General features: G+C 49.9%; 1 protein-coding gene and 1 pseudogene across 7 annotated transcripts in view; one reads left to right on the top strand and one right to left on the bottom strand.

The window, feature by feature from the left end:
- Window positions 1–1,023, bottom strand: part of ZBTB17 (zinc finger and BTB domain containing 17) — a 34,826-nt gene extending 33,803 nt beyond the window's left edge. For 6 of the 7 annotated variants that reach the window (XM_025376684.1, XM_025376692.1, XM_025376676.1 and 3 more), the window contains exon 1: window positions 874–1,023. Coding sequence is in view for 1 of the 7 variants with exons in the window: in XM_025376642.1 (XP_025232427.1) it covers window positions 874–880 (7 nt within the window). In the remaining 6 variants the exon portion in view is untranslated. The remainder of the gene's footprint in view (window positions 1–873) is intronic. The other variant, XM_025376642.1, reaches the window with a different exon arrangement.
- LOC112623603 lies at window positions 879–21,851 on the top strand (annotated as a pseudogene).
- Window positions 21,852–23,216: the final 1,365 nt, after the last annotated feature.

Raw genomic sequence — 23,216 nt, forward strand, 5'->3', positions numbered from 1 at the left:
GCAGTATCAGAATTGCTGATTTACCTGTATGTCTCCCACATGGGTCTCTGAGCTCTGGGTGAGGATGGGGATACAATTAATAACAGCAACAAACACACACCATTTACTTTGTGCCCATAAGTGTTCTAGGAACCTCATTTCCCCTTTATTACAATCTTAGGAGGCAGATTTTATTACCATCTCTGCTTAAAGGCTGAGTAAACCCAGGCAGAGAGAAAAAGCCAAAAGTGCTTAAGGTTACAGCAGGGAGTGGGGATTCAAACCCCGCTGCTGGGCTCCACGGTTCACACTCCTAACCGCTACTCCAGGATCGAGCCCGCCCGCATCACTCGCTCTAGCTTCAGCATCTATCAGGTGCTGAACCACCGTCCGTAGAACGAATGAATGAATGAAATGATTTTATACAGGGACAGCGTCGGCCTCCTCTCTTGTCAGCTCCTCCTAGGCCCGGGCAGCCCCGCTCCCTCCCGCCCCGGCCGCCCGACGGGAGCTGCCCCGGCACTGCGCTCCCTCGCGGCCGCAGAACGCCCACCCTCTACAGCGCGCGGGGTCAAGGGGCGGTGACAGCCGGGCGGCGGGGGCGGAGATGCTACCAGCTGGGGTGTCATCCAGCCCGGGAGGTGACACGCGCCCCTTCGCCCGGGCGGTCGCTCTGGCCGCCCACTCCCCGCCAGCACGCCCGGCGACGCCCCCCGCCCCGCCACCCCACAATCTCCCGCCCGGCGGTGTCCCCTCAGCCCCGGTTCGGATCCCATTCCACTTCCCTCCCCTCCCCCACACAACCGTCACCGGCGTCCCACCGCGCCCCATCCTCTGCCGCCTCCACCCCGGCTCCCGGGACTTCCCCGGCCCCGGGCGATTGTTGACCCTCACCTGCCATGTCCCGGACCCCACCGCAGAGGGAGGTGCATCACGGCCGCGAGAAGGCCGGGGACAGCACTACAGAGCAGACAAAGGGCGCCGCCATGTTAGAGTCGGGCGGAACCGACCTCGCAGGCTTCCCGGCAGCAACTTCCGGCGCATGCGCAGCGTCCTCGCTAGGCGAGCGCCCACAGACAGACGCATGCGCCTAGCTATCCAAAAGTTCCACCTTACAGTACTTGTGCGCTGAGACTTGTCCTCATTGTACCCCTGCGTTGGTTTCTCTTCCAAATGTAACAGTAACATCATGTGTTCAGGTCTTACTGTGTGCCAGGCACTGTGTTAAGCGCTTTACGTGCATTATCTCTTTAAATCCTCTCACCAATTATAAGATAGTATTATTCTCCTAATTTTAAAAAAGGGGAAACAGACTCAAAAAGTGTAAATGAATTGTCCAGGGTCACATACTCTTGTAAGTGGTGGACCGGAGATGTGAATCTACTTGCGGCTTCAAAGCTGCAGATCCCAATTGTGTTTTTCTACCTTCTAAGCCGAACGTTATCCCCTTCCCTGATTATCTTGGACGTGAATAAAGGTGTCTGAAAACAAAAGTGTCTGCAGATTTGCACGGCCCCTCTGTGGCCCCTCTTCTACCTTTTTGGTAGCTCTAGGCCACTGGCTTCTCCACTTTCTCACAGTCTGAGGGCTTTCTTCCTTGTTTACTTCTAGGCCTGATTATTTTCCATAATCTATAATTTTAACAATACTCTTGCCACTACTGTAAGCTCTTTGCTCCCTTGTCTTTTTGTCACATGGATTTGGTAAGAATACCAACGCTGTGTGAATCCAACTGCATCTTTTCTCTTTGTTTGCTCCCAAACAGCCAAGCACAGCTGAAGAAAGTAGGCAGTGGTGAGACTGTTCCCTAGAGATTCATGTCCACTAGCCTTCAGTGGGACTGCAACATATGCCAATCTGGCAACTCACTCCTGTCTTCACAATGGCTAGAGAAACAAAAAAGCCGAGCAGTTGACCCCTTCTTGTCTTTTTTTTTTTTCCTTTTTGAGACGGAGTCTCGCTCTGTCGCCCAGGCTGGAGTGCAGTGGCGTGATCTCGGCTCACTGCAAGCTCCGCCTCCCAGGTTCACGCCATTCTCCTGCCTCAGCCTCTGGAGTAGCTGGGACTACAGGCGCCCGCCACCACGCCCGGCTATTTTTTGTATTTTTAGTAGAGACGGGGTTTCACGGTGTTAGCCAGGATGGTCTCGATCTTCTGACTTCGTGATCTGCCTGCCTCGGCCTCCCAAGGTACTGGGATTACAGGCACGAGCCAGCACGCCCGGCCGTCTTTCTTTTCTTTTCTTTTTCTTTTTAGATGGGGAATCGCTATGCTGCCCAGGCTGGACTGAAACCCCTAGGTCTAAGCATCCCATTTCAGCCTCCCCAGTAGCTGAGACTACAGGCATGTGCACCCACAACTGGCTAACTTCACCCATTTTTTTAAATCATATTTTTAATTTTTATTTCAGTAGTTTTTGGGGAACAGGTGGTGTTTGGTTGGGTGGATAAGTTCTTTAGTCGTGGTTTCTGTGAATTTGGGGGACCCATCACCCAGTGTACATTGTACCCAAGGTGTAGTCCTTTATCCCTCACCCCTCCCACCATTCCCCCTGAGTTCCCAATGTCCATTGTATCATTCTTATGCCTTTGCATCATCATAGCTTAGCTCCCACTTAAAAGTGAGAATATACGATATTTGGTTTTCCATTCCTGAGTTACTTCATTTTGAATAATGGTCTCTAGCTCCATCCAGGTTGCTGCAAATGCCATTATTTCATTCCTTTTTATGGCTGAGTATTATTCCATGTTATATATATACCACATTTTCTTTATCCACTCATGCACTGATGGGCATTTGAGCTGGTTCTATATTTTTGCAATTATGAACGGTGCTGCTACAAACGTGTGTGGAAGTGTCTTTTTCATATAATGACTTATTTTCCTCTGGGTAGATACCCGCTAGTGGGATTGCTGGAGCTAATGGCAGATTTACTTTTAGTTCTTTAAGGAATCTCCATACTGTTTTCCATAGTGATTGTACTAGTTTACATTCCCACCAGCAGTGTAAAAGTGTTCCCTTTTCACCACATCCATGTCAACATCTATTATTTTTTTATTTTTGATTATGGCCATTCATGAAGGAGTAGGTATCGCTTTATGGTTTTGATTTGTATTTCCCTGATAATTAGTGATATTGAGCATTTTTTCACGTTTGTTGGCCATTGTGTATCTTCTTTTAAGAATTGTCGGGCAGGGCACGGTGGCTCACACCTGTAATCCCAGCACTTTGGGAGGTTAAGGAGGGCAGATCACCTGAGGTCAGGAGTTCAAGACCAGCCTGGTCAACATGGCGAAACTCCGTCTCTACTAAAAAATACAAAAAAACAAAAGCCAGCATCGTGGCGGGCACCTGCAGTCCCAGCTACTCAGGAGGCTGAGGCAGGGAGAATTGCTTGAGCCCAAGGTTGCAGTGAGCCGAGATTGCACCACTGCACACTAGCCTGGGCGACAGTGCGAGACTCCATCTCAAAAAAAAAAAAAAAAGAATTGTCTATTCATGTCCTTAGCATGTGACTTTTTGATAGGATTATTTGCTTTTTTCTTGCTGATTTGTTTGAGTTCCTTGTAGATTCTGGGTATTAGTTCTTTGTTGGATGCATAGTTTGTGGAAATTTTCTCCCACTCTGTGGATTGTCTGTTTACTCTGCTGATTATTTATTTTGCTGTGCAGAACCTTTTTAGTTTAATTAGGTCCCATTTATTTATTTTCATTTTTGTTGCATTTGCTTTTGGGTTTTTAGTCATAAAGTCTTTGCCTAAGCCAATGTCCATAAGAGTTTTTCCAATGTTGTCTTCTAGAATTTTTATGGTTTCAGGTCTTGGATTTCAGTCTTTGATCTATCTTGAGTTGATTTTTGTGTAAGGTGAGAGATGAGGATCCAGTTTAATTCTTCTACATGTGGCTTGCCAATTATCCCAGTACCATTTATTGAATAGGTGTCCTTTCCCCACTTTACGTTTTTGTTTGCTTTGTTGAAGATCCATTGGATGTAAGTATTTGGCTTTATTTCTGGGTTCTCTATTCTGTTCCATTGGTCTATGTACCTACTTTATTCCAGTACCATGCTGTTTTGGTGACTATAGCCTTGTAGTATACTTTGAAGTTGGGTAATGTGATGCTTCCAGATTTGTTCTTTTTGCTTAGTCTTGCTTTGGCTATGCAGGCCCCTTTTTGGTTCCATACTTCCCCACTTCTTAAAAAAAATTTTTTTTAAAATCATAGTAAGAAAACATGAGATCTGTCCTCTTAAGAATTTGTTCTTTCTCTTCAACTTTTATTGTAAGTTCAAGGGTACATGTGCAGGATGTGCAGGTTTGTTACATAGGTGGTAATATATGACCCATGTTTACTTTAGGTTGAATAATGTTTGGACTTAGCATTTAAATATATTACAGGCCAGGTGTGGTGGATCATGCCTGTAATCCCAGCACTTTGGGATGCCAATGCAGGAGGATCACTTGAGACTAGGAATTGGAGACAAGCCTGGGCAACATAGTGAGACTCCCCCCAATCTCTACTAAAAGTAAAAGCTTAGCTGGGCATGATAATGCATGCCTGTAATCCCAGCTACTTGGGAGGCTGAGAGGAGGATCACTTCAGCCCAGGAGTTCGAGGCAGCAGTGAGCTATGATTGTGCCACTGCATTCCAGCCTGGGTGACAAACCAAAACCCTGTCTCTAAAAAAATTTTTAATAAATGTATTATAATTACGCCCTATATGTCAAAGGTCTTTTTCAGAGCACAAAAGCATTCAAGTGCACAGCCTCTGTAAACTGGCCAGAACCAGTCAATGAGTGGTGGTCTTCTTAGCTGAAGAAAGTTACTGAAATCAACTTCTTTGTCCCAACCTGTAGTTATGGCTGGTGGAACAGGGGTTCCAGTCAGCGTCTGTGAGCTGAATGAGTCATAGTTGTTTTAATACTGTTTATCTTGAGGCAAGTACTCATTTAGCTGCAACAGAAAACGAAAAACCTTGTGGCAATTGAACATAGTTTATTCTTTAAGGTAGGGGTGCATGGCTTAACCCTTGCCTAGCACAGCCTTGGGTCCCGTCTATAATTTGGGATTTTATTGCCACAGTCTGTTCTGTCAGTCTTATTGTCTCTATTTTAACTTTAATGCTCATCAGTTGTTATGTCTAAAACACAAATAGAGCCAGGTGTGGTGGCTCACACCTGTAATCCCAGCACTTTGAGAGGCTGAGGCAGATGGATCACTTGAGGTCAGGAGTTCGAGACCAGCCCGGCCAACATGGTGAAACCTGTCTCTACTAAAAATACAAAAATTAGCTGGGCATGGTGGCGTGCACATGTAATCCCAGCTACTTGGGAGGCTGAGGCAGGAGAATCTCTTGAACCCGGGAGGCGAAGGTTGCAGTGAGCCAAGATTGCGGCACTGTACTTCAGCCTGGGGGACAGAGCAAGACTGTCTCAAAAAATAAATAAATAAATAAGTAACACTAATAGGTATATCAAGGTGTGTTGTATTAATCCATTTTCACGCTGCTAATAAAGACATACCCAAGACCATGTAATCTGTAAAGGAAAGAGGTTTAGTTGACTCACAATTCAGCATGACTGGGGAGGCCTCAGGCAACTTCTAATCACGGTGGAAGGGGAAGCAAACACATCCTTCTTCACAAGGCAGTAGCAAGAAGGAGAATTAGCAAAAGGAAGAAAAGCCTTTTTCTTCTATAAAACCATCAGAAAGGCCGGGTGTGGTGGCTCATGCCTGTAATCCCAGAAGTTTGGGAGGCCAAAGCGGGTGGATCACTTGAGGTCAGGAGTTCCAGGCCAACATGTTGAAACTCCATCTCTGCTAAAAATAGCGAGTCTCCATCTAAAACAAAAACAAAAACAAAACAAAACATCGGATGTCCTCAGAACTCACTCTCACTCACTTTCCTGAGATCAGCAGCATGGGGGTAATCACCCCCATGATTCAATTACCTCCCACCGGGTCCCTCCCACAACACGTGGGGTTTATGGAAACTACAATTCAAGATGAGATTTGGGTGGGGATACAGCCAAACCACATCACGTGTCTAACGTCCCACCCTGTTGTAGCTGGGAACTCAGTCTCTAAGGTTTTTCTGGGGTCCCCTTAGCCAAAAGGAGGTCCGTTCAGTGAGTGGGGGACTTGGGATTTTATTTTTAGTTTACAGTGGAATCATGCTGGATTTGTCCTTCTGTAACTGGCTTATTTCACATAGCACAATGCCCTTAAGGTTTATCACTGTTGTCAAATGTTGCAGAATTTCTTTTTTAAAGGCTGAATAGGCCGGGCGCGGTGGCTCAAGCCTGTAATCCCAGCACTTTGGGAGGCCGAGACGGGCGGATCACGAGGTCAGGAGATCGAGACCATCCTGGCTAACACGGTGAAACCCCGTCTCTACTAAAAAATACGAAAACTTAGCCGGGCGATGTGGCGGGCGCCTGTAGTCCCAGCTACTCGGGAGGCTGAGGCAGGAGAATGGCGTAAACCCGGGAGGTGGAGCTTGCAGTGAGCTGAGATCCGGCCACTGCACTCCAGCCTGGGCGACAGAGCGAGACTCTGTCTCAAAAAAAAAAATAAATAAATAAAAAAAAATAAAAATAAAGGCTGAATAATATTCTATTTTAGGTATATGCCATATTTTGTTTAACCATTCGTCTGTCGATGGACCCTCGGTTGGGTTGCATCCACATTTTGGCTATTGTGAATAAATGCTACAATAAACAGTGGAGCACGAATATCTCTTCAAGTTCCTGATTTCAATTCTTTTAGATAAAGACCCATAAGTGGGGTTTCTGGATCCTGTGGTGGTTCTATTTTTATTTTTATTTTTTTTTGAGGAATCACCATATACCGTTCTTCACAGTGGCTGCACCATTTTGTGTTCCCACCAACAGTACACAAAGGTTCCAATTTTTCGACATCCTTACCAACACTTGTATTTCACCTCTTCTTTTACAGGGAGAATAATAGCAAATCTGTTAGGAACCTTCTTGTCTTCCCAATATTAAGCATACAAATCTATCCCTGGGTCTATCTGTGTTAGATGTGATCAACCAGGACTCAGCATCCATTCTTTCCAGAATCTAAAAAGCTAAAAAATTGTATTTCCACTGGGCGTGGTGGTTCACATCTATAATCCCAGCACTTTGGGAGGCCAAGGCAGGTGGATCATCTGAGGTTGGGAGTTTGAGATCAGCCTGACCAACATGGAGAAACACTGTCTTTACTAAAAATACAAAATTAGCCAAGTGTGGTGGTGCATGCCTGTAATCCTAGCTTCTCAGGAGGCTGAGGAAGGAGAATCGCTTGAACCCGGAAGGCGGAAGTTGCAGTGAGCCAAGATTGCATCATTGCACTCCAGCCTGGGTAACAAGAGTGAAACTCCGTCTCAAAAAAAAAAAAAAAAAAAAAAAAAATGTATTTCCCAGACTCAGTTGCAATTAGAATCCCAGATATGGATGGGTTCTGCCAGTTAGTGGGATTTGGAAGAAGGAAGTGAGGCTGTAGCCGTAGTCCTGCTGCTTTTGGCTGATATTTGCTGGCAAGCAAGGTCATGGCTGTTTGTAATTGCACCACAGAGCTTCAAATAAGAAAAGATTTGGGGTTTAAATTATTGGTTCAAGGCAGGGTCAGATAACCTGGTGTCATTCCTGACTACTGCAATAGATGTATCATCTCTTATAGCCACAGGGCTCGTGTAGCCAAGAATTGAAGAGAGCTGATCCCATGGGTTGCTGATTTGTAATATAATTGTTATGTATGCTGTATTCGCAGCCTGACCAGGTGCATGGAACAGGAAAAAGTGGCTCTCGGGAACTGAAATAGGGATGTTTGGGTGGATGCTGATGATTTTGTGTTCCCTGACTACCCATATCCAAAGTCCAGTGAGATTCCTTTGCTGATAGAAGCAGCCCCTCCTTCCATCGGACCAGGCTGATTCTGCTTTCTCTGGGAAGTATGTAATGACCTCACCCAGAGAAGTTATTTTGCAAGAGGATTCTAATTCTCGTGACCACTCCACTGCCCATTGTTCATTTCCAGATCTATAATGAAAGTCAGATTCCAGGATGCTCCAGGAGACAGGCACACAGTCTGACCAAGGAGGATATAGCTTCCACAACAAAATAAAACAATCAAACAAACAAGTCTTAGCTAATTGAGTGAGCTGAAGCCTAGGGAATATGGGTGCTAGGTCAGAGAGGAAAGAAGGTAACATTTGGCTGAATTTGTCAATATAATATATTACAGAGATTTGGGGTTTTAAAATTCCAGCTGGAAATGGTTCTAACAGGTCAACTGGTTGATTAAAATCTGGATCAACAATGGCCTTTATAAAACAAAGTTGAGTTGAGACGCCAGAAACTGCTTAGAATATTACAGAAGAAGGAATCCAAGAATTTTCACTTGATGACTGAGACAGGACAGGAGTTAAGTATACATGTGTTGATTGAGTGAGTGAATGATTACAACTTGCCTGGTTTCTCATTAGGTGCCATTGATTCAGTTATATAACTAACTAGGTCCCTCAGCCCCAAGCTTCTCCCCTCCAATATTCTTGCCCCACCCCACCCTCAGTCAGCCGCCAAAGTGACACACAGCACCCCTCACCATCTCCAGAGTCTCCAGCCTAAACCTCATCTACTTTCTACTCTAATGCCCTGCCAAAGCTCAGTTACTATTCACATGTGGGAAACTCTGCATTTTCCCTATAAGGATAACTTTTTAAGCAGTTGGTCACCCTGTAGACATAAACTTGAAGAAGTGTAGATAAACCTTGTAGACATAAACTTGAAGAGCTGTATATAGATGAATAGTTGTTTATACAATTTACCAACTTGATTGCACAAATCTTAAAAATCGCAAACTATGTAACACAGCCGCGTATTAATTTATAAATATTGCTTTTCTTCCTGTTTACTTGTTGTGAAATGGTTTTCTTAACTCTTCCCAGAAATCCTTGGCATATACTTTTTAGTTCCCATCCATTTTTGAAAATGTTATAAATTACACAAAAGTGAAAGTAATAAGACATTTTCTGTATTTCCATCATCCAGATTCAATAGTTAAGTTTTGCTACATATTCTTAATATATTCTTTCTTTCTTTCTTTTTTTTTTTTTTTTGAGATGGAGTCTCACTCTGTTGCTCAGGCTGGAGTGCTGTGGTGTGATCTCGGCTCACTGTAATCTCCACCTCCCAGGGTCAAGTGATTCTCCTGCCTCAGCCTCCTGAGTACCTGGGACCTCAGGCATCTGCCACCACACCTGGTTAATTTTTGTATTTTTAGTAGAGATGGGATTTTGCCATGTTGGCCAGGCTGGTCTCGAACTCTTGACCTCAGGTGATCTGCCCGCTTCAGCCTTCCAAAGTGCTGGGATTACAGGCGTGAGCCACTGTGCCCAGCCTGAAGAAGTATTTTAAAGCAAATCCCAGATCATGTCATTGCGGCGTGCATGAAGATGATATTTCAGTGTGCATCTGTAAAAAAATTCCACAATGCCCTGATCATGCCTAACAACATTCAGAATTATTCTTTGGAATAATTTAATATTCAGTCATAATCAAATTTTGCTAATTGTCTCCAAGTATCTTTTTATGATTGCTTTGTCCAAATCAGGATCCATACAAAGTCCTCCCACCAGAGTCACAATTGTGTGGTGGTGTTTTAAAAATTGTCTTTTGAGTCACTTTTATTCCAAAGTCTTTCCTTTCCTTGTTTTTTGTTTGTTCCCTCTTGTTGCCTTGAACCAAAAATAGAGCCAGTTGTCCCATAGCATTCCCACATTCTGGAATTCTCTGTTTGCTTCCTTATACTGTCATTTAACTAGCTTCTCTGTCTCCCTCTTTCCTGTAAATAAGCCCTCAAGGTCTCAGTAGATTCAGGTCTAACGTTTTATTATTTATTTGAGACAGAGTGTCACTCTGTTACCCAGGCTGGAGTGCAATGGTATAATCTTCTCTCACTGCAACCTCTGCCTCCCAGGTGCAAGTGATTCTCATGCCCCAGCCTCCCGAGTAGCTGGATTACAGGCACGCGCCACCACGCCCAACTTATTTTTGTATTTTTAGTAGAGGTGGCGCTTCACCATGTTGGCCAGACTAATCTTGAACTTCTGACCTCAAGTGATCCACTTGCCTTGGCCTCCCAAAGTGCTGGGGTTATGGGCATGAGCCACCACACCCAGGCCTGGGTCTAATTTTTAAAAATTTATTATTGTTATTATTATATTTTAGAGGCAGGATCTCATTCTATCACTCAGGCTGGAGTGTGGTGGTGTGATCATGGCTCACTGAAGCCTCAAACTCCTGGGCTCAAGCAGTCCTCCTGCCTCAGGCTCCCAAGTAGTTGGAACTACAGGTATGCACCACCATGCCTGGCTAACTTTTTAATTGTTTTTTTTTTATAGAGACGGTGTCTTTCTATGTTGCCCAGGCTGAGCACGAACTCCTGGGCTCAAGCAGTCCTTGAACTTTGGTCTCCCAAAGTGCTGGGATTCCAGGCATGAGCCACGAGGCCCAGCCCAGATTCAACTTTTTTTGGGAGGAGCATTTCACAGGTTTTGCTGAGTGCTTCTGGGAAGTCACACCATGGGCCCCCTTGGTGGGGGTGCGTGGCAGCAATTAGACTTCGCCTTTGGGAATTTCCCCATCAACCTTCCAAGCAATGGGTTTTTCTTTTGAAGATCTCTGAGTCATTGATTTCATTAGGGGTTGTAATATAATGCATTTCTATCATTCTTTCCAAATCTATGAGCTGGAATTCTTCTGTAAACAGGAATTCCCCGCATCAACCAGGGTAACGCAGTTACCTGAAAATATGGTTCATTGAGGAAAGGCAGGATAGAGCTTATTTCCTTTCTTAAAATACAACAACTTTATTGAGATATAATTCACATACATACAATTCATCCTTGTAGAGTGTACAGATCAGTGGTTTTTGGTATATTCACAAAGGTGTGCAACCATCACCACTAATTTCAGAACAGTGTCATTATCCCCAGAGGAAGCTTCATGCTCATTAACAGACACTTCCCATTCCTTCCTCCCCTCCCAGCTCCTGACAACCACTAATCTGCTTTATCTCTATGGATTTGCCTATTCTGCGCACTTCATATGAATGGAATCATACAACAGGTGGTCCTCTGTGACTCTCCTCCCCTTCCCTCCTCTCCCCTCGCTTCCCTTCCCTTCCCTTCTCTTTTGAGACAGGGTCTCACTCTGTCACCCAGGCAGGAGTGCCACTGGCATGATCTCAGCTCACTGCCACCTCTGCCTCCTGGGTTCAAGCAATTCTTGTGCTTCAGCCTCCTGAGTAGCTGAGATTACAGGCGCCCACCACCATAGCCCAGCTAACATTTTTATTTTTAGTAGAGACAGGGTTTCTCCATGTTGGCCAGGCTGGTCTGGAATTCCTGACCTCAGGTGATCCACCAGCCTAGGCCTCCCAAAGTGCTGGGATTACAGGCGTGAACCACTGTGCCCAGCCAGGAAATACGTTTTTACATATATGAGTTTATCTATTACTTCGTTCACTTTGCCAGATAAATCATACTATACATTCTGATGTGCACCCTGCTTTTTGTAGTTCATAAAGTATCAAGCAATCTTTCCATATTAGTAAATAGAAATCTACATCATTCCTTTTAATAGCTGAATAGAATATTAGCTTATAACTATCACAATTTAATAAATTCCCTACTGATAAACACTTTAGTTGTTTTCTTTTTTGCTATTAACAATATTGCAATAAGCATTAATATATACAGGCACCTGCCACTACACCAGGATAATTTTTCTGTTTTTAGTAGAGACAGGGATTTGCCATGTTGGCCAGGCTGGTCTCAAACTCCTGACCTCAAGTGATCCACCCACCTTGGCCTCCCAAAGTTCTGGGATTACAGGTGTGAGCCACCGCACCCTGCCACCCATATACCCTGATGGAAGACAAGTGAATTCAAATCCCAGGAGACATGCGAGTATCCACTACAAGAACTAACTTTCTTTTGAAGTCATTTACTTAATCTTAAAAACCCAGGCCGAGCACAGTGGCTCACCCATATAGTCCCAGCACTTTGGGAGGCTGAGGCGGGTGGATCACTTGAGGTCAGGAGTTCGAGACCAGCCTGGCCAACATGGTAAAATCCCGTCTGTATTAAAAATACAATAATTAGCCAGGTGTGGTGGTGCACGCCTGTAATCCCAGGTACTCGGGAGGCTGAGGCAGGAGAATCACTTGAACCCAGGAGGCGGAGGTTGCAGTGAGCTGAGATCACACCACTGCACTCCAGCCTGGTCAATGGGGGGAGACTCCATCTCAAAAAGAAAAAAATATTTTTAAAAAAACTGTTCATATTTTGTAGTATATCCATGTCTGTTCTTTATTAATCAATGTGTTAAAAAATAATAAGTTACTCAATGTTAAAATTTCATCTCTTTAGGAAGATGCACCACATTTATCTGAAGGATCCACACATTCTGTGCATACCTGTGTTCCCAGGGCTTGGGTACCCCAGCTAAAGGAGTGTGGTTCTGATCTATCTCCTTTATTATAGGTATAATCCAGTTACCGAGAATGTGACTGTCAGGAGTGAAGGCACTATGCAGTTGAACTTCACACTTGTTCAATCCTCAAAAGATTCAAACAATGAATCAAAGAAAGGAAAGGGAGGCCAGGTGCAGTGGCTCATGCTTGTAATTCTAGCACTTTGGGAGGCCGAGCCGGGTGGATCACAAGGTCAGGAGATAGAGACCATCCTTGTTAACATGATGAAACCCCGTTTCTACTAAAAATACAAAAAATTAGCTGGGCGTGGTGGCGGGCATCTGTAGTCCCAGCTACTTGGGAGGCTGAGGCAGGAGAATGGCGTGAACCCGGGAGGTGGAGCTTGTGGTGAGCCGAGATCACACCACTGCACTCCAGCCTGGGCTGACAGAGCAAGACTCCATCTCATACACACACAAAAAAGATTTTTTTTCTCCAGGAGAAGGGGTTCTTGGGGGCTAGAAGCAGCAGGCAGAAGACTTTACTGCATGTGTGGATAGGTGATAGCAACCGAAGTTTGCACTGGGAACTGGCATCAAGAGTGACCTGAACTCCTACTCATGCACCTCTCTCTCCCTGTCTCTCTTTTTGCCTTTTATGTCTCTCTCCCTCTTCCTCTCAGCCTCCTCTGTCTGTCTCCCCATCTCTCTTCTTCTCTCTCGATCTCACTCCCTTCTCCCCATCTCTCTTTCTCTCTCCTTCTTCTCCACTTCTGTCTCCCTCCTCGTCTCCTGCCAGTGTTCAGGCTTCTGGGTCCCCCTGGACGGGTGCACACAGGACTCCTAGGCCACCTTTCAGGACACATGCACAGGGCTGCAGAACCTTGGTCTCCCACCTCCCCATGCCCTGAAGGTCAGTGGTGTGGGGTGTGCCTGGGCTTTCCTGGGTGGGTGCCCCACACTCCATGAAGCAGAAGCTGTAGGTCACCATTGGCTCGAGTGGTACACCCGCCGGGCTGCCGGCTTCCTCCTTGTGATCTGCTGAGGCCAAAGCAGAGGACACCCGCCCAGGCTCGACCCTGCACCAGGGTAGGGTAGGGGTGGGTTTGGAGGTGGGGGTGGGGATGGGAGCAGTCACTGCAAATGGGTCCCTGGCTCGCTTCCTGCCCCGAACTCTACCATGCAAGGCCTCCTCTCCCGCCCTTTCCCCTGCCCCACCACCTCCAGCCCTAGAAAGCCCCAGGCACAGGCTCCAGAAGTGTCCCTGGATCCAGGAACCAAAGGCAGCCCCTGGGCTCCAAAGCTCGGCACACAGAACAGTGCTCTCCGGAGACAGCTTGGACACGTTGCTGAACTGCCTGATGGACATGGCTCTTGTCACAAAATGAATTTGCATCCTGAGGAAGCCTCTTCTTCAGAGGAAGCTTCCCCAGTCACCTCTGCTCTCTCCGATGACATGAGTCCTCCCAGGTGACCTCAGCCCTCTCAGGTGACGTCTTTCCACCATAACTCTGGCTCTCGCAGGAGGTGGGCTACTGCAGGGACCTGAGCCACGTCACCGCCTTGTTCCTCCTTTATCTGCCTGAGGAGGACATATTCTGGGCACTGGCCCAGCTGCTGGCTGCTGAGAGGCACTCCCCGCAGGGTAGGTGGACAGCCGCCCTCAGGACCTCACACAGCCAGACCCAGGGGCGGACACCCTGGGCAGGTGATCTCAACTTTCAGCGAAAGCACCTTCCTTGTGTTGCCAGCTTGTTTGGAGCCTCTAGGATGTCTCTGTTGAGGGTCCCACGGGGGCCCGGAGCTGAACGGGGACCCCCAGATCCTGAGTCAGATGCCTTTCACTCCCATCAGCAGAGGGCATCTCATCATCCCCGTGGCCACCCTCTGTGTCCTGGAGCCACGCCCTCTGGCTCTGATTCTGTACAACTGACTCTCCCCTCCCTGAGAGTCCTGCCCTCCAGCTGGCCGGGCTCCAGCTGCCCCTGGTACCCAAAGATGGGCTGATAAAACCCTGATGGCAGCATCTCCCCATCCTGTCCCGGCCTGAACCCACTTCCAGGAGAGCATCACAAAGTGCAGCACCCGCCCTTTGTCATGGCCTCAAAGTCAGACTTGCCCTCCCAGCACCCTGGTCCGGGAGGCCTCCAGGAGCACCTCCAGCCAGGCGTCAGGGGATATTCCCACCCCTCGTCCCCAGGGCCAAGGCCACATAGCGGGTTCACCAGATGGGAGGGTGGGAGGCCTCGGGGTTCAGGGGCCTCTGCAGCTGTCCAGCTCTTCCAGTTGATGGTTCCACATCTTGGGAGACGGCTGATTTCATGATGGGCTGGGGGCTTCTCGGGATTCCACAGCCCAAATATCACAAGGGTCCAGGGACTCCAAGACTACCAGGAACATGTGGCACCCACGTCATACCGCAAGACCATGAGGCACGCAGTGAGTTTATGGTCCCCCCAGCTCTTCCCCAGAGGCTCTGCATCCTGTGGGGCCAGAGGAGCCAGGGGCTGGAGACCCTGGTGCGGCTGGTGAGAGGCTGAGTTCCAGCCACGGCCTGACCTGGGACGTGGGGTTCTCCATGGATCTGGAGTTGGGTTTCCTTTCCTGCCCTGGAGGAGACAGAGGCACAGGGACTGGGGCTAGTTCCCGTAGAGCAGGGCTAAGGACAGTGTGTCCGCCAGGAGTGTGGGAAGGGGGAGGTGTAAGGAGCCCTGGACACCGCCCAGTGTTCTGCACTTGGGGAAGGATCTTCAGAGGGCCCTGGAAGAGGGAGGTTTTCAGGGCAACCCAGAGGGACCTGAGCACCTCTGTTCCTCCCATCAGGACAAGGAAGGGCTATGCGTTCAGGGTTCCTCATTAGGTTGGTTTCTTTGGAGCTTGATCGATGGGGTAAGGGGGCACAGGGAAACTCTGGCTCAGGGACCCTCCTTGCCCTGCAGGGCCCTGCTCCCCCAGCCCAGGGGTCCGGCTCACCCCCAGCCCACAGGAGGCACAGGTAGATATCTGCAGTACACACAAGCAAAGCCCTCTGCCCAAGAGGGGTCATCCCACGGCAGAGGTTGGGGCTCAGGCCCAGCCTCATGGGCAAACTGGGCCAGGACCCACTTGGGAGGGCTCAAGGAAGTCCTGGGGAAGCCCCTCTCTCCAGAAGCCACATCCCCATTGAAATGAGTGCTCCTCCACAAGGAGCTGCAAGACCTCGTCTGACCCAGCCTCCTGAAGGGGTCTGATGACCCTCATGAGAAGAGTCAGTGACTGGGGGACTGAAGCCTCAGTGGGCCCAGCTTGAGCCACCAGCCCCAGCTTGGAAGGGTGAGGTCCTCCCACACCTGGTGTCCCCACAGATCTCTCTCGGGCTCACCCTGAGCCTTTGGGACGTGTATTTGTTAGAAGTGGAACAGGTGTTGATGCCAATGGCACTCACTGTCTTTAAGGTTCGGAGGAGTAAGTCCACGTGTGCCCAGTGGGGTCTGGGGAGCACAGGGGTCAGACCCCGACTGGCCCAGTGGCAGCTTCCTCACACTGTCACCATGATCCTCTGCCCTGGCCCAGAGGGAGGTCTGGCTGGGTGGGCTGGGCAGGGAACAGTGACATACCCCCTCCTGTAGGAGCCCATCCCCCACATGACCCAGATGAAAGTCAGGAGTGTGGTAAGCACTTCCCTAGGCAGGCTGCCTCCCAGCCACAGCCTCCTGTGCACATCTGGAACCCTGGGGTGGCCACAATGGGGTATGGGCTCTGACCCCTCCCAGGGAACTCTCCTGGCCTGATGACCACCCTGTCCCTAAAGCACCTCATGAAGATGTCCAGGGGTGGCCGTGGGCATGTTTTCAGGACCAGTTCTCCCATACCTGGGCCCTGCATGACGATGCAGTTCTCAGACACCCTCGGACCTCTATGAGGAAACTAACAAGGAAGCGTGGGGATCTGCCACCCCCAGATGGGCTGCAGTACCAGGTCCCCTCCCGAGTCACCCTCTGGGGCAGTCAGTAGTCGGGGAGTGCCCGGGACCCCCAACACTGCTACCTGGGGCTTTCTCTTCACCTGTTCTCCCTCCTCTTCCTCCTGGACTCTAAGAAAGTACAATAGGCCCCCTGGTCCTCAGGGCAGACGCTCAGTGCGTGTGTACTGGACGTGCTGCACAAGCAGGAGTGGGATGTGGGCAAGACTCTCCAACAAGCCCCCTCCCACTTTCCACCATATCCCACTCTCCCCCTCAAAGGGCCCTCAAGGGCATTGGAGGAGCCAGATCCATTTGTGGGATCCCCCACCCCTCCCTGCGAGCACTGACAGCCTCAGAGAGCAGCAGAGGGCCCTCACTCCTGAACACCCCTCCAAGGGTGCCAGGACAACAAGCCTTGAGCCAGGGAGACAAGGGAATCTGTGTCCTGAACGCCCCCAGAGCGTTTAGGGGGTGGGCACAGGGGGGACCCCTGGACCAGAGCCGGAGCCAATTCAGCCAGGTGTGGAAACAGTCAGTCCTGGCATGGACTGGGCAGCCCAGGAGGGCAGAGGGGGCTCTGTATCTGGGCTCTCTCACCCACCATGGAGACAGGTCCCCATGTGAGGTGGCAAGGGGGCTGGGTGACATCCAAGGCCCCTCCCACCTGAGTTCTGACTGGAGGCTGTATCCCAGGCCCAACAGTCTTGGGATGAGGGCGTGGAGCAGGAAGCCCCCAGTCAGACTGAACCCTGGGGGAGGGCAGTCCCAGAAGCCACCTGCGGTACCCCGACAGCTTCCCACCACAGGAGGCACAGACCCCTCCCTCTGGGATCAGCAGCCTGCAGGTGTGTCCTCAGTGTCAGACCACAAGGGCCACACAGAGACCCTGAGGACTCCAAAGACCCAGGCAGGTAGAGCCCGGCCCAGAAAGGACTACATAGGCTCACTGGAGATGCTGACCACGTCTGTTTTTCTTTCAGCCAAACCCAAGCAAGGCTCCTTGACACCCAGGCCTGTGCTGGCTTCACCTGGCAGGAAGACCCTCTGGCAGGGGGATAAGCAGGTCCCTCCTGGCCACCAACCTGGTTCCAGTGGCCCATTTGGTCAGCTTCCCCGCCATGGGCGCCTCGTCCTTTCACACCCCATCCTGATGGGACTGTCCACGAGGCCAAGGCCCAGTGGCATGAGGAGGCTTCCATGGAACCCAGGGCAGCAGGCCATTCTCTGGGGGCACTGGGGACTCAGGGTGTGCCCAGTCTGGCCCTGGCTCATGGGGGACCTTGGGTTTCCTGGAGGTTCCTTCAGTGGAACTCCATGCCACAGCTTCCTATGAATTTGGATGTGGGGGGCCCTTGTTGCCCCCGTTATGATTTTGAACAGAGCTGCTGGGTCCAAGTCCCTTCCAAATGTGTCCTGGACACATGGGACAGCCTAGCCCAGGAAGTCCATGGCGACCCCAACACCGGGCCCTGCCCAGGCTCATCAGGACTAAAAGGGAGGTCGGGAGATACCCCCACTGCAGCATGGCACCTGTATCTGGCCCTCTTGGTGGCCAGTGACTGGGATGTGTGGAAGGAGTCAGTGTGGCACCCCGCAAGCTGCACCACAGCCCCAGACACCTCGGAAAATCCTGTTCAATGGGGAAGCCGGTCCCATCAAGGCCACGAGAGAGAAAGGTGAGCATGACGTCCTCGCCGTCCCGGCCAGCCAGCAGCACGCCTGGGGCCTCTGTCCCCACCTGTGGGACTGTGTCCCCCTCCCAGGGCACAATTCCCAAGCCAAGAGGGGTCTGGCCTAGACCCCAGCCCTGGGAAGAGAGGGGCACCAGGGGTGTGGTGGGCTCCCAGCTGCAGTCAGCATGACCTTGCAGGGGACCCTGGCACTGCGGAGCTCTGCACTGTCACAATTCACCTCGCAGAAGCCGGACGAGATACTGAAGCCTCACAGCCATTGCTGCAGCCGCAGCAGGCGCCCCCACCACGTGCCTTCCAGCTGCCGGTGCAGGCTTTCCTGACAGCCCGGCACCCTGCAGCCCTCGCCTCAGCAGCTCAGACTCGGAAAGTATCTGTGGCTCATGTTCCCAGTGCTCCCACCGAAGAGAATTACTATGGAGGATATTCTGGGTCCTGAGTTGAGCAAAATGGCACGCCCTGTGGATGGAGCCTGCTTCTTTCTCGTCCCCCACGCCTGCTGGATATGCCCACTGAGCAAGTGGCCTTCAGACGGTCATGGGGATGGGAGAGGCTCAGCATCCTGCACGTGCCCTTACCAAGGCTCACCAGGCTGACACCACTGCTGAGTGCCCTATCTGTGGACAAGAGACTCGCACCCAGTCCCTGGGTGGCACAGTTTCCCAGGAGGACCGGCTGGCCCCCTGCTGGCAGGCTGATCACACTGCGGAGGGGGTGAGATTGGCTTTCACTGCACTGAGCCACAAGGTGGACACGGACTTGCCAGCCCTGCAGGGCACACAGCACTGCTTCCGACCAGGGCACCTCATTCACAGCGAGAGACGTGCAGCAGTGTGCTCCCACCTCAGGGCCTTGGCTCTGCCACCTCTACTTGGAATGTTCTCGGTTCCCTCCAGGCTTCTAGAGGCATCTAGACCAGGGCTCATGGCTGGATAAGCACCCAAATCCCCACAACTCAAACGAGCTTCTCATCCTCGTTTTATTTGGTGTTAAACTTAAGAAAATTTATTAAGGCCGGGTGCGGTGGCTCATGCCTGTAATCCCAGCACTTTGGGAGGCCAAGGTGGGTGGATCACGAAGTCAGGAGATCGAGACCATCCTGGCTAACATGGTGAAAACCCGTCTCTACTAAAAATACAAACAAATTAGCCACGCGTGGTGACGGGCGCCTGTGGTCCCAGCTATTCAGGAGGCTGAGGCAGGAGAATGGCGTGAGCCCGGGAGGCGGAGCTTGTAGTGAGCCGAGATCACGCCACTGCACTCCACCTGGACGACAGAGCGAAACTCCGTCTCAACAAAAAAAAAAAAAAAAGAAAGAAAATTTATTAAGACATGACTTACCTCCCTGGTAAGTGTGCAGCTCAAAAGACATTCACAGATGGAACACACCAGCCCCCAGATCACAAAACCAACCATGGCCAGCCACTCCAGCGCCCCCGGGCCCACAATCAGTGTTCTGACTTCTGATGACACTGTGAGCCTGTGTTTTGTACTTTACACTCGTGGAAGGATAACCACCTTCATGTTTTAAAATAAATGTTTACTTTTGAAATGATTTTAGATACACAGAAAAATTGAAAAGACACTATAGTGTACTCTAAACCTTATACCCAGTTGCCCCTAGTAATGACACTTTGCATTACCATGGCACATTTGTCCAAACTAAGACATTTAGGCTGGCTGTGGTGGCTCACACCTGTAATCCCAGCAATTTGAGAGGTTGAGGCAGGAGGTTCAGGTTCACTTGAGCCCAGGAGTTTGAGACCAGCCTGGGCAACACAGGTAGACCCTGTCTCTAGAGAAAAGTGAAAAAAATTAGCCAGGCGTGGTAGCGGGTGCCTATAGTCCCACCTAATCAGGAGGTTGAGGCAGGAGGATTGCTTGAGCCCAAGAGTTCCAGGAAGCAGTGAGCTATGATCGCATCACTGCACTCCAGCCTAGGTGACAGAGTGAGAATTCACCTCTTTAAAAAAATTAATTTAACATGGGTGCACTCCTGTTAGCTAAATAATGTTAGCTATTATCTAAGGTTATTAATGCAGTAATTATATTAACACAGTGAAATTTATTCAGATTTCATCCACTTTTGCCTAATTCTTGTACCTGTCCTGGGATCCCACCTCAGACTCACCCTCTGCCTTTAGGTCACTGCTCCTTAGCTTCCTCCAGAGGCTACAGCCAAACACACACCTGGGCTGAATAGCAGAGCTGATTGCTGCTGGGCTCCAAATCTCTACAGCATGTTACCATACTGAGTACTGCAGGCAGTGGTAACACAATGGTGGCTATTTGTGGGCTGGGCGTGGTGGCGCAAGCCTGTAATCCCAGCACTTTGGGAGGCCAAGGCGACTGGATCACCTGAGGTCAGGAGTTTGAGACCAGCCTGGCCAGCACGGTGAAACCCCACCTCTACTAAAAATACAAAAAATTAGCCGGGCATGGTGGCGGGCACCTGTAATCCCAAATACTTGGGAGGCTGAGGCAGGAGAATCTCTTGAACCTGGGAGGCGGAGGTTGCAGTGAGCCAAGATCGCACTATTGCACTCCAACCTGGGCAACAAGAGTGCAACTCTGTCTCAAACAAACAAACAAACAAAAACAATGGTGGCTATTTGTGTATGTAAACACAGAAAAGGATCATAAAAATACAGTATAAATGATAAAAAATTGTACACCTGGCCAGGTGTAATGGTTCATACCGACAATCCCAGCACTTTAGGAGGCCATGCTGGGAGGATCACTTGAACCCAGGACTTCTAGACTAGTCTGGGCAACATAAAAAGACCCCATCTCTTTTGAGATATCAATTTTTAGTGATGTGCACCTGTATAGGGTAATTCCATTATAATCTTATGGGACCAGCATCCTATGTGCATTCTGGCATGGACTGAAATATCGTTACCTGACACGTGATTGCATAAGTCATCTAGAGATGATTTAAAGTCTACGGGAAGATGTACTTAGGCTGTATGTAAATCCTGCACCATTTTATATCAGGACTTGAGCATCTGTGGATTTTGGTATTTGTGGGAAGTGGTGAAACTGATTCCCCTACACACACCGAGGGACAACTATAAATCTTTCAGGCCCCATACAAGGCTCAATTCCCTATACCCCCACCCCCAAAGCATTCTAAAGTGTTTGTTTCACTTTACCTGCTCATCCGTTAGCCAGAGGGTTCCATCAACAGCTTGGGCTGTTTCAGAAAGACTTGGGTTCAGGCTGGGCGCGGTGGCTTACGCCTGTAATCTCAGCACTTTGGGAGGCCAAGATGGGCAGATCACCAGGTCAAGAGATCGAGACCATCCTGGCCAGCATGGTGAAACCCCATCTCTACTAAAAATACAAAAATTAGCCAGGCGTGGTGGCGCACACCTGTAGTCCCAGCTACTCGGGAGCTTAAGGCAGGAGAATTGCTTGAATCCGGGAGGCAGATGTTGCAGTGAGCCGAGATCACGCCACTGCACTCCAGCCTGCCAATAGAGCGAGACTCTGTCTCAAAAAAAAAAAAAAAAAAAAGAACTGGGTTCAATCCCATTCAGCCACTTAGTGTGTCACTTTGGGCAAACCATGTAACTTCTCTGAGCCTCAGTGTCCTCATCTGTAAATTGGGCTAATCGTGGTCCTTACCTCGCAGGGCGACTGTGAGGACTAAGTGAGATGAAAGCTGACACCCCGAGTGACACCACTTCTCTATCCCTCAGACTCAACAGGAAGACGCCTTCACTGCCCAATGCCAAGGTTATGGGGAGGACGTGAGGCCCCAGGGTTCCCCTGTCCCAAGAACATAAACCCTGGATTTTTGCTTCCAGAAACAACCACCTCTAGGATGAGGATGGCTCTCAACTCCCCAAAGCCTGTGCTCCCACCCCACAAAGGTGGCATCTTCAGCAGTGGGGAAGGGGTTGCACTGTGCCAGCCTCACCCTGGCCACTGTCTGCCCTAGTGACTTAGAGCCCAGGTAGGTCCCCAAGCAAAGCAGTGCAGAGTCCGGCCCTAGTCCTGGGCTCCAGGCATCCCGGTCACCCCCACCTGCCCCCACCAGCTGCCTCCATCCCTCAGCCCCTGCTTCCCTCCTTCCCAGCTCAGGATATCTTAGCTCCTTACATGACCCCATCATCTGTCTCCTTGAGGGGAGTGCAGCACAAGGGCAGGGAACTCGGTCAGTCTCTGGATATATCTCCAGTGTCTGTATGCATTTCACCAAACAGAAGACAGCTTTGGAAATGAGAAGAGACCCTCCTGAGGCAGCAGGTCTTAGCTGCCATTTCCCAAGTATTCTTGGCGTGCCAGGCACTAAGCCAGATCATGGACATGCGAGCTCTGGAACCCGTGGGGTGCTGTCACTCATGCACAGGTGGGTTGGCCCAGCCCTGGTGCAGTCACGTAGCTCCCTGCTAGTGGAGCTGAAATTGGAACCCATTCAGTTTGGCTCTTGCACTGCTCAATGGCTCCCCAGCTCCTCTGAGCGAGAGCTAAAGCTTTACAATGCCCTCAGGTCATTGAACCTGGGACTTTTCTCCCTGAGCTGCCTGTCATTCTCCCCTGCTCACACCAGGTCAGATGCAGACCTCCCCTCTGTGCCTGAAGCATACCAATCACGCTTCTGCCTCAGGGCCTTTGCACAAGCCATTCCCACTGCCCAGAAAGCTATCTGCCCAGGTATCTGCTTGGCTGACCCATCACCTCCTACAAACCTCGCTCAGATCTTGCCTTGTCAATGAGGACAACCCTGGCCATGCATCTAGAGGGCGTCCAGCACAGAGTATGTGCTCAATACACAGATGAAGAAGGAAGAAGGAAGAAGGAAGGGATGGAGAAGAGAGAGGTGAAGGAAGAGCAGAAGGCCCATGGCCATTTTTCTTCCAGTGATAACAGGTAGCAATGAATACCTAAGGGCAATGCACACAGGGCAGAAACAAAGTTCACAAAAGGCCGACAAGAGCAGGGTGGGAAAAATGCAGCTCTACTCATCTGTCCTGGTGCAGATTTGGAGACTCCAGATGTGTCACATCTGGGCAGTCCCTTCTCTGCCTCCTCCCCACTGAGCTCTCCTTCCACCTCCAAGCCTGGCCCCTCCTCCAGGGATCCAGGACCACACAGGAGACAGCTGTGTATCTCCCT

The sequence above is a fragment of the Theropithecus gelada genome, chromosome 1 (genome assembly GCF_003255815.1).
Source record: "Theropithecus gelada isolate Dixy chromosome 1, Tgel_1.0, whole genome shotgun sequence".
Taxonomy (NCBI): Eukaryota; Metazoa; Chordata; class Mammalia; order Primates; family Cercopithecidae; genus Theropithecus; species Theropithecus gelada.